Source organism: Microcaecilia unicolor, chromosome 11 (genome assembly GCF_901765095.1).
Source record: "Microcaecilia unicolor chromosome 11, aMicUni1.1, whole genome shotgun sequence".
In the NCBI taxonomy this organism is placed as follows: Eukaryota; Metazoa; Chordata; class Amphibia; order Gymnophiona; family Siphonopidae; genus Microcaecilia; species Microcaecilia unicolor.
In genome coordinates this window covers 71,950,927-71,965,458 of record NC_044041.1, presented here as the reverse complement: position 1 = coordinate 71,965,458, position 14,532 = coordinate 71,950,927, and the positions used below count along the sequence as shown (strand labels likewise).

Here is a 14,532-nt window from a genome sequence, read left to right as displayed (position 1 = left end):
CCGATCTGGGTGGGGAAAATGGACTTATGTCCCAGCGAATAAATGTTATCTTAGAGAGTAATTAATCTGTTAATATGTTTCATTTATAGATCCTTATAAGAGTCAGTATAATCCTCCTTCTTATAGTGTCTTTGGGTATTGCCAATAACCCCGGTGGACGACTACATCTTACCACCTAAAGTCAAGGCAAGCTGATTTGGCAGTGGAAGAATCAGAGTGAAATCTGACAACAAGATAATTACACAAGTTCGGCTAACTAGATGTGTTCTGTGGCAACTGTCAACAACACTCAAATATGGAAAGAAGTCCTGCCACATGAATGAGTTTAATATGACTTGCACAAGTCAGAGACAGATAATACAGCATTGTTGACCCAAAAATGCGGACATTGTTGACATTTACACCATTAGAAAATGTTTATATTCTTCTTGTATGAATGCTACACCTATGAAGACCTGTGTAAAAACTGTAGTACCCTTAATTGCCTTAATTGTAGAGTAAAATGAGCTTAGTATGATACATTGTTAGGAGCTTTTAGTAAATGCTATTGATGCTGAAACTTTAGACAAAACAAAATGTATTAGAACTGACATTAATCAGCTTATTATTTTGCAATATGATAAAGGTTTTTTTTTATGATACTCAGATAGTTTACAAGTAGAAATTAATATAGCATAATTTACTACTTGCATGTTGTAACATTTATTTGCCCTTATACAACGGAATAAGGCTCAAGATGACTAGCTCTAAATACTTGTGGAGGTGAATTTCCCAGGTAGTTCTGATTAGTGCTAGACCCCAACACCAATTCTGTCTGAGCTGCAAGCCCAAAGGTGAAAGAGGAAAACTGTCATCCCACCCCCCACTAAAAATATTACGCACATTGTTCCAGGGTGGAGACTGTACTTCCTCCTTCCAAAGCGAGTTTGTTGTGTGAAATAATCATACCGTTCAGATTTCTTCCACATGTAATAATACTCCACGCACTCTCCAACTGACCGTGTGCGCACCTGTGGAAAACATCCAGAAAAAAGATGAAAAGGCTTATTAATCTCAATAGCAACCAACAGCAAACTGTACAACAAAGCAGTAAAACATTTTTTTTAAAGACAATAGATGTGGAGTCAGAGGAAACAAGTCTTAAAGAATGTAATTTGATAGAACTGTTACAGCACAATAGAGAAGATCTCTCCGGTATAGTTTTGTGTGACTGGGCCTCTCAACATATTAGTCTACACAATTAACAATTTCCAGACCATTAGAGGTTTGGGGAAGGGAGGGGGGTGCTAGCCAGTGCTCTGTGCTGCTATCTTGAAGACCTGTTTACAAATATGGTAATGGTAAAGGAGCACTCACAGCCTCAGGGGAGAATGCTAAATCAAGTGTTGATATATTATGGTCTTGCTGACTGGTCAAAGAGTACAGCTGAAATGCCTGAAGGGAGCAGCAGCCTGTTATTAGTTACAGGATGTTATTACAATACTAGAGGAGTGGGTGTGTGTTTTATAGTACAGAACGAGTCCAGCTTAGGTATAGATTACTATAATTCAGTCCCTCTGTAGAGATACTTGAATATTTCGAGAAATGGTACAATAGTAACAAATTTGACTTTTAAGAAAGGAAGTTAGCTAAGAACCTTTTTTTTTTTTTAAAGGACACACACACCTATATGAAACAGGCACTTTTCTGGGCATTTCACATAAGTCCTGTTATGAAATTACCCCCATTTCATGGAAAATACACATGTAGTGACACTCTCAATAAAGTAACCACTTAAGCACTAAGAAAAACTGGAGAAAAAAGATCTCAGAAACTAGGCTCAAGCTTCCACTGTAACCACTAGAGCACAATATACCATCACAGGTCAGAAAAAAAACTCCACCTTCAATATAGCACAAAAAGCATAAGTCTCAAAATTATCAAACAGAGTGAAAACTACATGCAGAGGCACCGGCATTTAATGCTTCAAAGAAAATTATTACAGTTCATCAATTCAAAATGACAGTTTTTATAATCCACTCATCTATAGGTTGTCTTCATTCCTTCAATTAATAAATCACATGAAGCTTATCTCCAACATCCAAACTTGTCTCCAATACCCGGCAGGGAATCCCCGTTTTGCTGAGGCTGTGTCAGGGCCAGGGGTAAAAATCCTGTGTCACAACCACTGCACTTTCAAATAACAGGGCAACTGGCAAAAAAACGCCACTCAAAATTTAGGTTTAATAATTTTTATTGATGAATATAAAGGCAACACCATTCCATGTTAAACATAATAACTCAGACATTCAACATTGCCATTTTATACTAATACAGCAAAACTACTATCATCAATTTTTCCAGTTTCCCCCCCCCCCCCCACCTTTCCCCCCCCTTTCCCTCTCAATATTACTATATGGATTAACCATGGCATATTCATGCGTTAGAGTTCCCTCTAGCTGTGGTCAATAACTCTTCCTGTAATTTTGAAATGTATCGAACAATGACCTAAACCTTATGTAACAATATTTCAAAAATAAATGTAAATCTTTGATGTCTTTCTGCGTACTTTGTTTTATTTATCTCCTATACAAACCACAGTTCTTTAGCTTAACTCTGTTGTTATCTGATGCATGAAAAACACTACTCATATCCACCTCTATCCCTCCCTCCTCCCCCTCCCTCCCATCTCCTTACCCACCCTCCTCCCTCCCATTAGATCCTTCCTACCAACTCTTCTTTTAACACAAGCTATATTGTGAGTGAGTTCACTAGTAAGCTGCGGGCTCTACCTGACAGGGCCTGTACATATGGCTCCCATATCTCCCAGAATCGTTGTTTACTCCTAGGGCTGCGGTGCACCTCACGCGCCTCACAAAGCACCAGAGCATGAAGCGAATTCCTCCATTGCCAGAAAGAGGGTCCAATATCCTGAGTCCAAAATTGCATAATGCACTGCTTCCCTATAATTATTGCTTTATATATGAATATACCTTCTGTATGCTTCAGATTGGACCCGCTCCCCCCTGGCCCCAATATTAAATTTTTAGGTTTCCAACTAATTGTCTTATGCAGTAGTGTCTCACAGAATTTCCTAACATTATCCCAGAATCTCTTAATGTCCGGACACTCCCACAGCATATGATATAGTGATGCTCTCTGAAAATTACACTTGCTGCAATGTGGTGCTTGTAGTCTACCAGCATAATATGCCTGCACAGGGGAGAAGTATGCTCTCATAATGATTCTGAATTGGATCTCTCTATGTCGTGCACTAGTCACTTTATGTACTATCTCCTTCAGGGCCTGGGCTATATCTCCACTTCTAATCCCCACTCTCATATCCGCGGACCACCTTCGAGCAATATCCTCATATTCACGGGGCGGGGAAATCATTCGCAGTTGTTTATAAAGTGTCGAAATCGAGGTCTGTTCTCTACCCTGAGGTAGAAATATATTCACCAGTAAGTCATATATCCCTCTCTCGCATCCATCATAATTTAACTGCTTAATATAACTATGTAATTGATAATAATCAAACCATGTCACATTCTCAGCTCCCACTATAACCTCTAAGGCCTCTCTCGATATAATCTTTCCCGAATCCTGTAAAACATCGGCCACCAATACTACCCCTTCCCTTGCCCAGTTTCTGATCCTCGGTTGTGAATTCCCAGGATCAAAGGCGCTGTTCCCCACCAGAGGAAGCAGATCCGTACAGTATGGATTCTTATTTAATCCCTTTAATATATATTGCCAAACCCGCCGCATTGGATGTAATAAGATATGCTGACTCCATCCCTTAGGTAGCCACTTCCCCTGTACATGCAGCATATAGTATGGGTGATAAGGCTCAAACATTACACACTCCGTACTCCACGCCGTATGTTCCTCTGTGTCTAGTATCCAATCAGCTAAATGTCTGGCCAAACATGCCCAATTATATTGTTTGATATCAGGCATCCCTAGGCCTCCCTCTTTCCTACTCCCAAACATATATTCCATTTTAACTTTGGCCTTCTTTCCACCCCAGCAAAATCTGGTCACCATTCTCCTAAGTTTCTTTAAATCCTTAATCTGTAACACAATCGGCAGTTGTCTTATAACATACAGCCACCTCGGAAACAGTATCATAGCATACATACCAATTCGGCCACTCAATGTTAACGGCAGACCTTCCCATAGATCCAATTGATTCCTTGTATGGTTTAATAACTCATCCACATTTCTTCTATATAATCTTCTCAAGTCCCCCGTCAATTTTATACCCAGGTACTTGAATTCCTGATCCGCCCATTTCAAAGGAAATGGTCCCTTCCACTTCTCTCTAACCCTGCTGCTAGTGGGTAATCCTTCTGATTTTTCAAAATTTAACTTAAAGCCCGAGAAGGCCCCATATTCTGCAAATACTTCCATTAACACCGGCAGCGTTTCCTCCGGTCTCGCCAGATGGACTAAAATGTCATCCGCAAATGCCGATACTTTGAATTCTCGATGGCCCAATTTTATCCCCTCTATCTCCACATTTCCCAGGATTTCCCTAATCAGGGGATCCAAGGTGATGGCAAATAATAAGGGGGACAGAGGGCATCCCTGTCTGGTTCCCCGGTTTATTGGGAAACCTCGAGAGTACGTGCCATTTACTAATACTCTCGCTGCCGGATTCTTATACAAAATAGATATCGCTTGTGTAAAGTATCCTTCCAGGCCATAAGCTTTTAGTGATGCAAAAAGAAACTCCCACTCAACCCGATCAAACGCCTTCTCGGCGTCGAAGCTGATCAAGAGGGAGCTCTCACCCTCCCTTCGCACCCTCTCCATCGTGGCCAATATTAACCTGATATTCTTCCCACTCTGTCTTCCCTGTATAAAACCCACCTGCTGAGGCGCCACTATATGTGTCAGCACTTTTGCCAGCCTAGAGGCCAATATTTGAGCCAATAATTTAGCCTCATAACTAATGAGTGATATAGGCCTGTATGAATCTGGCAAAGTCGAGTTCCTCCCTGGTTTCAAGAAAACCATAATATCTGCCATGCACAGCGATTGCTGTAACTCCCCTAATTCGACTGACTTGTTAAAGGCTTCTGTTAAAGGCTCTCCTATATCCTGCATTAAAATTTTATACAATTCTGCCCTAAATCCATCTGGCCCCGCTGCTTTATGTAATGCACTACCTCTAATTTCCTTCAGGACCTCTTCTAATTCTATCGGCTTGTTTAACTCTTCCTGCTGCTGCGCTGTTATCTTCGGCAACTTTGCATTCTCTAGATAGATATCTGGATCTAAGTCATCCATCTCATTTTTAGTATACAACTTAGCATAATAGTCATGAAAAACTTCTTGTATCTCTGTATCAGTATGTACCAGTCTCCCAGTCTGTGTCCGAATCGCAAGCACTCTCCGCTGTCCCTTCGCCCTTCTCACTAGACCCGCCATCATCCTCCCTGGCTTATTACCATACTTATACAATTGATATTTATAGTATTCTGCCGATTTATTAGCACGCTGATGTAATAACTCGTTCAGAGTTGTCTGCGTAGCTAATAGTTGCTCGCGAATGTGGTCCGCGGACTGTTGCCCATAAGCTCTTCTCAACCTTATCAGGTTATCCCCTAATCTTATAATCTCCTTATCTCTGCGTCTCTTCTTCCTAATGCTATATGCTATGATCTCTCCCCTTAATACAGCCTTTCCAGCCTCCCAAAACAATATCGGGTTATGCCTGTGAGATGCATTGTGTTCTGAATATTCTTTCCATTTTTCTCTAATGTATGTCCAAAACTCTGTGTCCTTATACAGATCCATAGGGAATGCCCACCTATACTGTCCATTAGGTGAAGTTTGATCTCGAAATTTGATATATATCGCCGCATGATCCGATATAATCGTTGGATCAATATCCGCCTCGGCTATATGTGTGAAGCTCTCTTCATCTATCAATAAGTAATCAATCCTTGATTGGGTGTGATGGGCTCTTGAGTAGTGTGTAAAATCTTTAGTATTTGGATGTAACACCCTCCATACATCAACCACTCCCAGTGCTCCACATAGCAGTCTTATGCCCTTCCCTGCCCCCACCACAGAGTTTGCTGTCCCGTGGGATTTATCCAGCATTGAGTCAGCCACCACATTAAAATCCCCTCCTATTATCTTCTGTTGGATGTTAAATTGCTGTATCTTACTTATTATTGTATGATAAAATTGCTTACAATACACATTGGGGGCATAAATATTACTGATGAGGCATGTATTGCCATTCACCTTTACCTGTGCCAGTATATACCTCCCTTCCGAATCCGCACACACCTGACCCACCTCCACCTGCAAGGACTTATGAAATAAAATAGCAACGCCCGCTTTTTTCCCCACTGCCGGGGCCTCCACCACTGTCCCCACCCACCAAGTTCTCAACTTCTCATGTTCCTGCTTTGATAAATGTGTCTCCTGAAGGAGCGCTACATCTGCCCTTTTCTTTTTAAGATTTTGCAGTATTTTCTTTCTTTTTATGGGGGAGGAAATTCCCCCCACATTCCAGGAGTATACTTTAAGGCCCTTCAGGCTCCATCATCTCTTGCATATGCCAGCACACAATTCTTATCTAATGGTAAGTAGGTGTGGTGTCCCAGCAGCACCACCCCCACCATTCTATCTCGCAGCCATTCAACATTCCCCTTACTCACGTAACTTCTTCTGCCCTCTTTTGGTAGTCGTTCCTCTGCTTCCCATCCCCTGATTACTCCCCCCTCTCCCCCCTGTATGTCCCGCCTCTTCCCTATTCCCTTATCCCTCCCCCCCCGTCCCTCCTGTTCCCAGAACTGGTCACGCTATAACACCAGCACTCCCCCTACAACATATCACGCATCCCCCCTTCCCCCAGGCTTCTTTCCCCACTTCCCCAACATACATAACTTAACATGTCTTATCTCTAATGTCAGTTCTTAATTGTCTCACACTTCCATTCCTGTGGAAATCCTCCGGTGATCAGACTTGCATTGTTCTTATACTTCAGCTCCTGCAGACTTCTGACTTCCACTCCATATCTTATAATCACATACTAATCATTTGGGCTTTGCCACGTCATCAGCATCTGAAGCCACAAGACACCAGAACAATCCAGGTGGGCCCTGAATACTGTCTTGGTCACATTCCCAAAATATATCATCACAATCTGTCATGTGTCACCCTCCATGTGCTCAGTCCAGAGGTTCACGTTATCACTCCCCAGATCTGCACTCCACTTTAGAGCTATATTATAATGTTCAATGTCCTCTTTTGAGCCTCTGTATCATCCTTCACACTTTCTCCACTTCATCCAGACTCTGATGTCCCTCCGTGTTGTTGCAAATATTCTTTAGCTGCCTCCACCCTTTCAAAGAACTGAGTTGTACCATTTACAGTAAGTCTAAGTTTAGCAGGGTAGAGGAGTGCAAATTTTATCTTCTTGTTATATAACTCCGTGCATAATGACGCGAAGGATTTCCTCTTCAATTGTACCTGATGTGAGTAATCTTGAAAACAAAGGATTCTGTTCCCTTGATAGGTAAGTGATTGTCCCGCTCGGATCGCATCCAATATATATTGTTTATGTCTGAAATTAAGAGTCTTAAAGATCACCACTCTTGTTCTGTTCCCTGGCTGCCGCATGGGTCCCACCCGATGGGCCCGCTCCACGCAGAATTGTTGTAATTTATCCTCTATTTGCAAAGTCTTTGGCAGCCATTCCTCCAAGAAGTTGGTCAATTCTCTATCCGATAGTGACTCTGGAAGTCCTATCAAACGCAGATTATTGCGTCTACTTCGATTCTCCAAATCATCCAATTTGGTCTCCAGATCCTGCACTCTCTTTTCCAGTTTCATATTTAGCTCTCTCTGCGCCTCCACACTCCCCTCCACCTCCGAGACGCGCTGCAGGCCTTCATCCAGCTCTAAACTCATACTATCGATGCGTTCATGAGCTTCCTCCGTGCGGTCATATAGTTGTTGGAGCTTCTTATCTAGCGCTGTCTCCACCGCTGCAGTTACCTCGGCGGTAATTTCTGCTAACCACGCGGAGCCCACGGCGAGCTCCCCGTGCTCACGCTGGTCGGCCATCTTGGCATCAGCCGCCTTAGTCTTGTCTTTCTCTCGGCGAACTGTTTTCGCAGCCATATCGTATCTCTGCACAGTTTCGGCGAACGCTAACGATTCCCACTTCTTTAGCTCACCAGCCAGCGCCGTTTCCCTCCTCGGGGCCGTTAAATTTGCTGATTTTTGGGCGAATGAGCGCGGAGCCTAGCTATCCAGCGTCAGCCCTGCAACATGGCGTCACGTGACCCTCCGCCACTCAAAATTTAAAGATGTGGCTCTGCCCCCAAAACACAGGATAACCAATCACACAATAGATATGCTCTAAAACAGATCTCATAAGTTATTGAACTACAAAACCCGCCCTAAAAAAGGCGGAACATTCAATGCAAATGTTGAGGCCCTTAGGCTCTACAGAATTAGCTCAAGCGGTTACAGTGGAAGCTTGAGCCTAGTTTCTGAAGCCTTTTTTTGCCACTTTTTTTAGTACTTAAGTGATTACTTCATTCAGAGTGTCACTACATGCGTATTAGTTAAGAATGTATTGATTTTCATAAACAGAAAATTAACCCATTTGGGGATATTACCTCCCAAAGAGTGAATTTACATAGTAACATAGATAATGATGTTAGATAAAGATCTGAATGGTCCATCTAGTTTGTGCATCAAGACAGCCAGAGCTACATTAAAATGGCTTTGGCATAGTCACATTCATTATGAATACATGATTAAACCAACAATTCAACAATATTGCTAACAATATTTTACTCGCTCATTTTAACCTTAAGATGTCTTCCCCTTCCCCACTGAAACACATAGCACTAGCATCCATGGTATATGATACAGTATGAATATTTGGTCCTGATTTATCTTTGTCAACTGTAGAACACAGACTGTAGAAGTCTGCTTAGTATTGACCTTACTTCCCAATTACTGGAATTGCCATCTAAGCACCACTCCTGCCCAGCAAAACACATCTCTCAAAACTCTGGGTAATTTGAAAAATACTATAGATATCAAAAATCAAATAGTTCAAAGCTGTTCAAATGATATCCAATCAGCAATGTATATTCAAATCAATTCAAGTCGATTGTTTAAATAGACTGCTGTTCTAGTCAGCCATTTAGGTTTTCTTTTTCATTCCATCCTCTGTGTTTATCCCATGTGTTTTTGAATTTTGTCACTTTGGTCATTTTGTTCCTACCATCTCGACTGGGAGGGTGTTCCAGACATCCACCACCCTCTCCATGAAAAAGTACTTCCTTAAGTTACTACTAAGTCTATGACCTTGCAACCTCAATTCATGTCCTCTATTTCTATTGCTTCCTTATCTTTGGAAAAAAATTCTATGAGAATACATTTCAAGTATTTAAATACCTGTTTCATACCTCCCCTATCTCTCCTTTCCTTTAGCTAGGGTATACATATTCAGGTCTTCAAGTCACTTCTCATACTTCTTTTGTGATCTTCTCACATTATTTTTTGTCATCTTCCTCCAAACTGTTTCAAGTCTTTATATCCTTAATAAAATACCCCTAAATACAAAAGAGGATGGAATCAAAACAAAACTGTTTTTGTTTTCGCTCTGCTGAATGGACATGAAGAAATACTCTTCATAAGAACATAAGTATAGCCATACTGGGTCAGACCAATGGTCCATCTAGAATTCCTTGCCAGAGAATGTGGTAAAAGCAGTTAGCTTAGCAGGGTTTAAAAAAGGTTTGGATAACTTCCTAAAAGAAAAGTCCATAAGCTATTATTTAAGATGGTCTTGGGAAAAATCCACTGCTTATTTCTAAGATAAACAGCATAAAATCTATTTTACTGTTCTGGGATTTTGCCAGGTACTTGTGACCTGAATTGGCCACTGTTGGAAACAGGATACTGGGCTTGATGGACCTTCGGTTTATCCAGTATTACAATTCTTATGCTCTTACTATGTTCATCTAGTTCACTATCCTGTTTCCAACAGTGACCAATCCAGGTTACAAGTACCTGGCAGCAACCCAAATAGCAGCAACATTCCATGGCCAATCCTAGGGCAAGCAGTGGCTTCCCCCATGTCTATCTCAATAGCAGGCTATGGACTTTTCCTCCAGGAACTTATCCATTCACTAAAGGAGGGCTTCTGAACAGGTCTGAGAGGACGAAACCAAAGAAAATCATCAGGTAAGACAATTTCTTCTTCCTTAGCATCCTTTCCAGTCCAGAACATATATAGAATCTTGAAATTGGGTGGGGCATGAAACTCCCTGGTATTACATAGTCCTTTTTGGGAAAAAAAAAAGCAACACACGTTTGTGCCCACAGAGCAGGAGAATTTGGGGCAAAGAAGGAACGAAAAAATGGCCATGTGTCATCCTACATCAAGAGACCAGAGACTCTGGTGAAATTTGATCCACAAAGGCCAAAATGTTCAGGAGAAGTGGCACAGAAACTTCCACAGGAGGCTACCTCATGCAGTGGAGATGTGGACTATTTTTTTTTTAGTTAGATTACTAATCGTAGTAGTGTACTTAGGAGGATCAGGTTTTCCTAAAGCATGTTACCAGAAACTCATGCACACTTTTGGGCTCATTTTCGAATGAGAAGGATGCCCATCTTTCGACATAAATCGGAAGATGGACGTCCTTCTCACAGAAACGTCCAAATCGGTATAATCGAAAGCTGATTTTGGACGTCCCCAACTGCACTCCACTGCAGGGACGGCCAAAGTTCACGGGGGCGTGTCAGAGGCATAGTGAAGATGGGACTTGGGCGTGCCTAACACTTGGACGTCCTTGACCCATAATCGAAAAAAGAAGGATGTCCCTGACGAGCACTTGGACGTTTTCACCTGGACCTGTTTTTCTTACGACTAAGGTACAAAAAGGTGCCCAAAATGACCAGATGACCACTGGAGAGAATCGGGGATGACCTCCCATTACTCCCCCAGTGGTCACCAACCCCCTCCCACCCTCAAAATACATCTTTAAAAATATTTTATGCCAGCTTCTATGCCAGCCTCAGATGTCATACTCAGGTCTGTGACAGCAGTATGTAGGTCCTTGGAGCAGTTTTAGTGGGTGCAGTGTACTTCAGACAGGCAGACCCAGCCCCATATCCACCCCCTACCAGTTATGTTTGTGAAGGAAACAGCGAGCCCTCCAAAACCCACCAGAAACCCACTGTACCTACACCTAGGTGCCCCCCTTCACCCGTAAGGGCTATGGTAGTGGTGTACAGTTGTGGGTAGTGGGTTTGGGGGGCTCAGCACACAAGGTAAGGGAGCTATGTACCTGGGAGCAATTTATGAAGTCCACTGCAGTGCCCCCTAGGGTGCCTGGTTGGTGTCCTGGCATGTCAGGCGGACCAGTGCACTACAAATGCTGGCTCCTTCCACGACTAAATGGCTTGCATTTGGTCGTTTCTGAGATGGGCGTCCTTGGTTTCCATTATCGCCGAAAATCAGAAACATTCATGTCTAGGGACGACCAAATCTAGGGACAACCAAATTTCAGGATTTGGACGTACCTGACAGTATTTTCGAAATGAAAGATGGACGTCCATCTTGTTTTGAAAATACGAGTTTCCCCGCCCCTGGATTGGGACGTTTTGTGAGGACGTCCAAATCAAAACTTGCACGTCCCTTTCGAAAATGCCCCTCCACACCTGTAAGAGGAATCAAAACAGCTCTGCAGGATATTCACACTAGCCAGTTCAACCAGAAGAGAGTAGGAAGGAGAAAGAAAGTCCCATGTATATACAATGACACGCTGACATAAGAATTCAGTAGAGAATTGGAGCTGCACAGGATTTGTAGTATTTATGAACTTTCCATTTCTCTAACTAAGGGAAAACAAGAGAGAGAAAGGTTCAGCATGCATTAGTTGCTTGCCTACAAAGTATGTGGAAATAAAAGCTGGTGACTTTTTGAAAAGGACAGGAGTATCACGAATGTTATTCTAAGTAGAGAGTACAGGTTATAGTAAAGCAGGGAATTGGTGTGGTTTCGCTCTGGGTTCGGTGCTAGCCATGTACTTCTAAGCCAGACGAAATGCATCAACTAATCCTCTGAAATACCATGGCTTAGCTGCAGCTTGTCATACAGCTCATTCAGAGAGATAATGGAAGGAGAGAAACTGCATGTTCATTGACAGTCTGCTCCCAGTCTAGGCCCAATACACTAGTCGACATGGTGAACATATTAACCTCTCCTCAGTGAATGGAGCTGGCTGTATATCTAACTATACTGGAAGAAGGTGTAGGGAAAAAAGAATGCACTCATAAAGTTGATATGTAGTTGCTTACTCACCAGCAAACAGTCTGAACTGTCAGAAAAGGCCTGCAGCATGAGTCGTGCCTATTTCCCTTAAAATAATAGCATTACAATTCCAGTGAGAATAGGTATGAGGGACAAACCAACCTAGAACCTGTGAACTCCAAGTGAGAAGGCAGGCAACTTCCTGGATGAGCTATTCTGTCTCTTAGACATTGTAAACAGGAGAAAGGAAGGAAGAGAGAGAGATATTTAGAACTCCCTGCATTAGTGTAGTTCCAACACTGTGCCATAGATTTCCAGGAGGAAGCCTGAGGTAGGACATTTACCCTTCAAGAGAATACATTTAAGAAAGAAGAAGTAAGATAACATGGGGAAAGAATATCCATTACTAAAGGTCCTTGTAGAAGAAGCATGCTCTCTAAGAAATGCTGCACAAATTATATCTGATGAGAGAGAGAGAGAGAGAGAGAGAGAGAAAGTCCGTGTACACTACCAACAAGTGCTGCCTGCAGACTCACCTATTAAGGGCTCTCTGTTCAAGCAAATAAAAGGAGCCACTTCCAGTGCATAAAAAGGAATGAGCAGTCATATATACATGACTGTTGATGCCAGGAAATGTATTCAAGACAAAGCAGAAGAGCAAGAATGCTTAAACGAGCAGATAGAGATGAATGTCTGAAGATGACTAATCCTCAATAGTTTTGAAAGACAAAAGAGCCTAAGAAACAACTATGAAATCTGATCTTTCCTCTTCTGACTGTCCTATCCAAAATTTGTAGTTCCTGTCATTGAAGGCTCTCCTTATTTTTAATTGATTGATTATATAAACTGCTTTGATATTATTTTTATTACCTTGGTGTTATATCAAACAACTTAGCCTGAATCTGAACTCAAAGACTTGTATCAGAAACACTATTATTATGTCTTTGTGAAACATATATTCTTGTTGAATAAAACTAGATAACCAAATTAGACAATGCATGATAGATAAAAATTTCCAAGAGAAACAAGAGCTGCAGCTTTGGAAGTACAGAGCACAGCAATAAGAGAATCTTTGAAAGAAAAAAAAAAAGACAACTTGAAGACAAGTTGAAGACAAATCTCACACCTAAAAATGTAGGCCTAAATAGGCAACTAGCCTGACTTTAAAAAAAAGCTAAAAGGATCAGGCATGGACATCGGAAAACCAGACTAGATGTATTCCACACATTAATAAAGGTGGAAAAAAGAGCAAATGACAGCCAGCATGGTTAAAGGGAGAAGTAAAAGAGGCTATTAGACCCAAAAGAACATCCTTCAAAAAATGAGAAAAAGATCCGAATGAAGAAAACAAGAAGCAACATAAGCACTGGCAAGTTAGATGCAAAGCTAAAAGAAGGCTAAAAGAGAATATGAAGAGAAACTTGCCACAGAGGTGAAAACTAATAATTTTAGGCATGGTTTATAGAATACGCCTAGGCCAATCCACGCGACTAAATCTAGTCACGGGAATTTATGCCAAGTAAAACTTGGTGTAAATGCCAGCGCCTAAGTTAGGCATGGAGCGGGTATATTCTATAACAGAGAGTATAATTTTTAGTAACGCCCACGATCTGCTAATTCCAGGCCCCCTTTCTGACAGAGCACATTAGAATTTATGCGCATCACTTTATAAAATAAACTTAGCAATTTGTGCGTGTAAATTCTAATTAAAGCCAATTAGTGTCAATAATTGCCTGTTAATTGGTAATTATCAGTGTTGACTGGCTTGTTAAGATAGTTAAGTTGCGCGCACAATACAGAATATGACCTGAATTGCACGCACAACTCAAATCGCACTATATAGAATCTGGGAGTATATGCCTGAAAAGGAACTGAGGGAACATCTCCCTTAGTCTAATTTCTCTATGGGAACTCTCAGGGACAAATCCTCAAGGGCAAAGAAGGAACAGGTCAGAGAACCAAAAGATGTGAGCTTGCAATATGAAAGGCTTGGGATACCGGTGCCAGAAATGGTATTCGAAGCTGACGAGTCGGAGAAACTTAATGAATTCTCTGTAAACCTGGAGGATGTAATGGGGCAGTTCTACAAACTGAAGAGTAGCAAATCTCCTGGACCGGATGGTATTCATCCCAGAGTACTGACAGAACTGAAAAATGAGCTTGCGGAGCTATTGTTAGTTATTTGTAATTTATCCTTAAAATCAAGCGTGGTACTGGAAGATTGGAGGGTGGCCAATGTAATG

At 41.7% G+C, this 14,532-nt stretch overlaps 1 protein-coding gene across 4 annotated transcripts in view; it reads right to left on the bottom strand.

The window, feature by feature from the left end:
• The window catches only part of MIER2 (MIER family member 2), a 76,905-nt gene that overhangs the window by 15,861 nt on the left and 46,512 nt on the right, over nt 1–14,532 (bottom strand). For 3 of the 4 annotated variants that reach the window (XM_030218671.1, XM_030218674.1, XM_030218672.1), the window contains one exon: nt 883–1,010. In XM_030218671.1, the coding sequence (XP_030074531.1) occupies nt 883–1,010 (128 nt within the window). The remainder of the gene's footprint in view (nt 1–882; nt 1,011–14,532) is intronic. The other variant, XM_030218675.1, reaches the window with a different exon arrangement.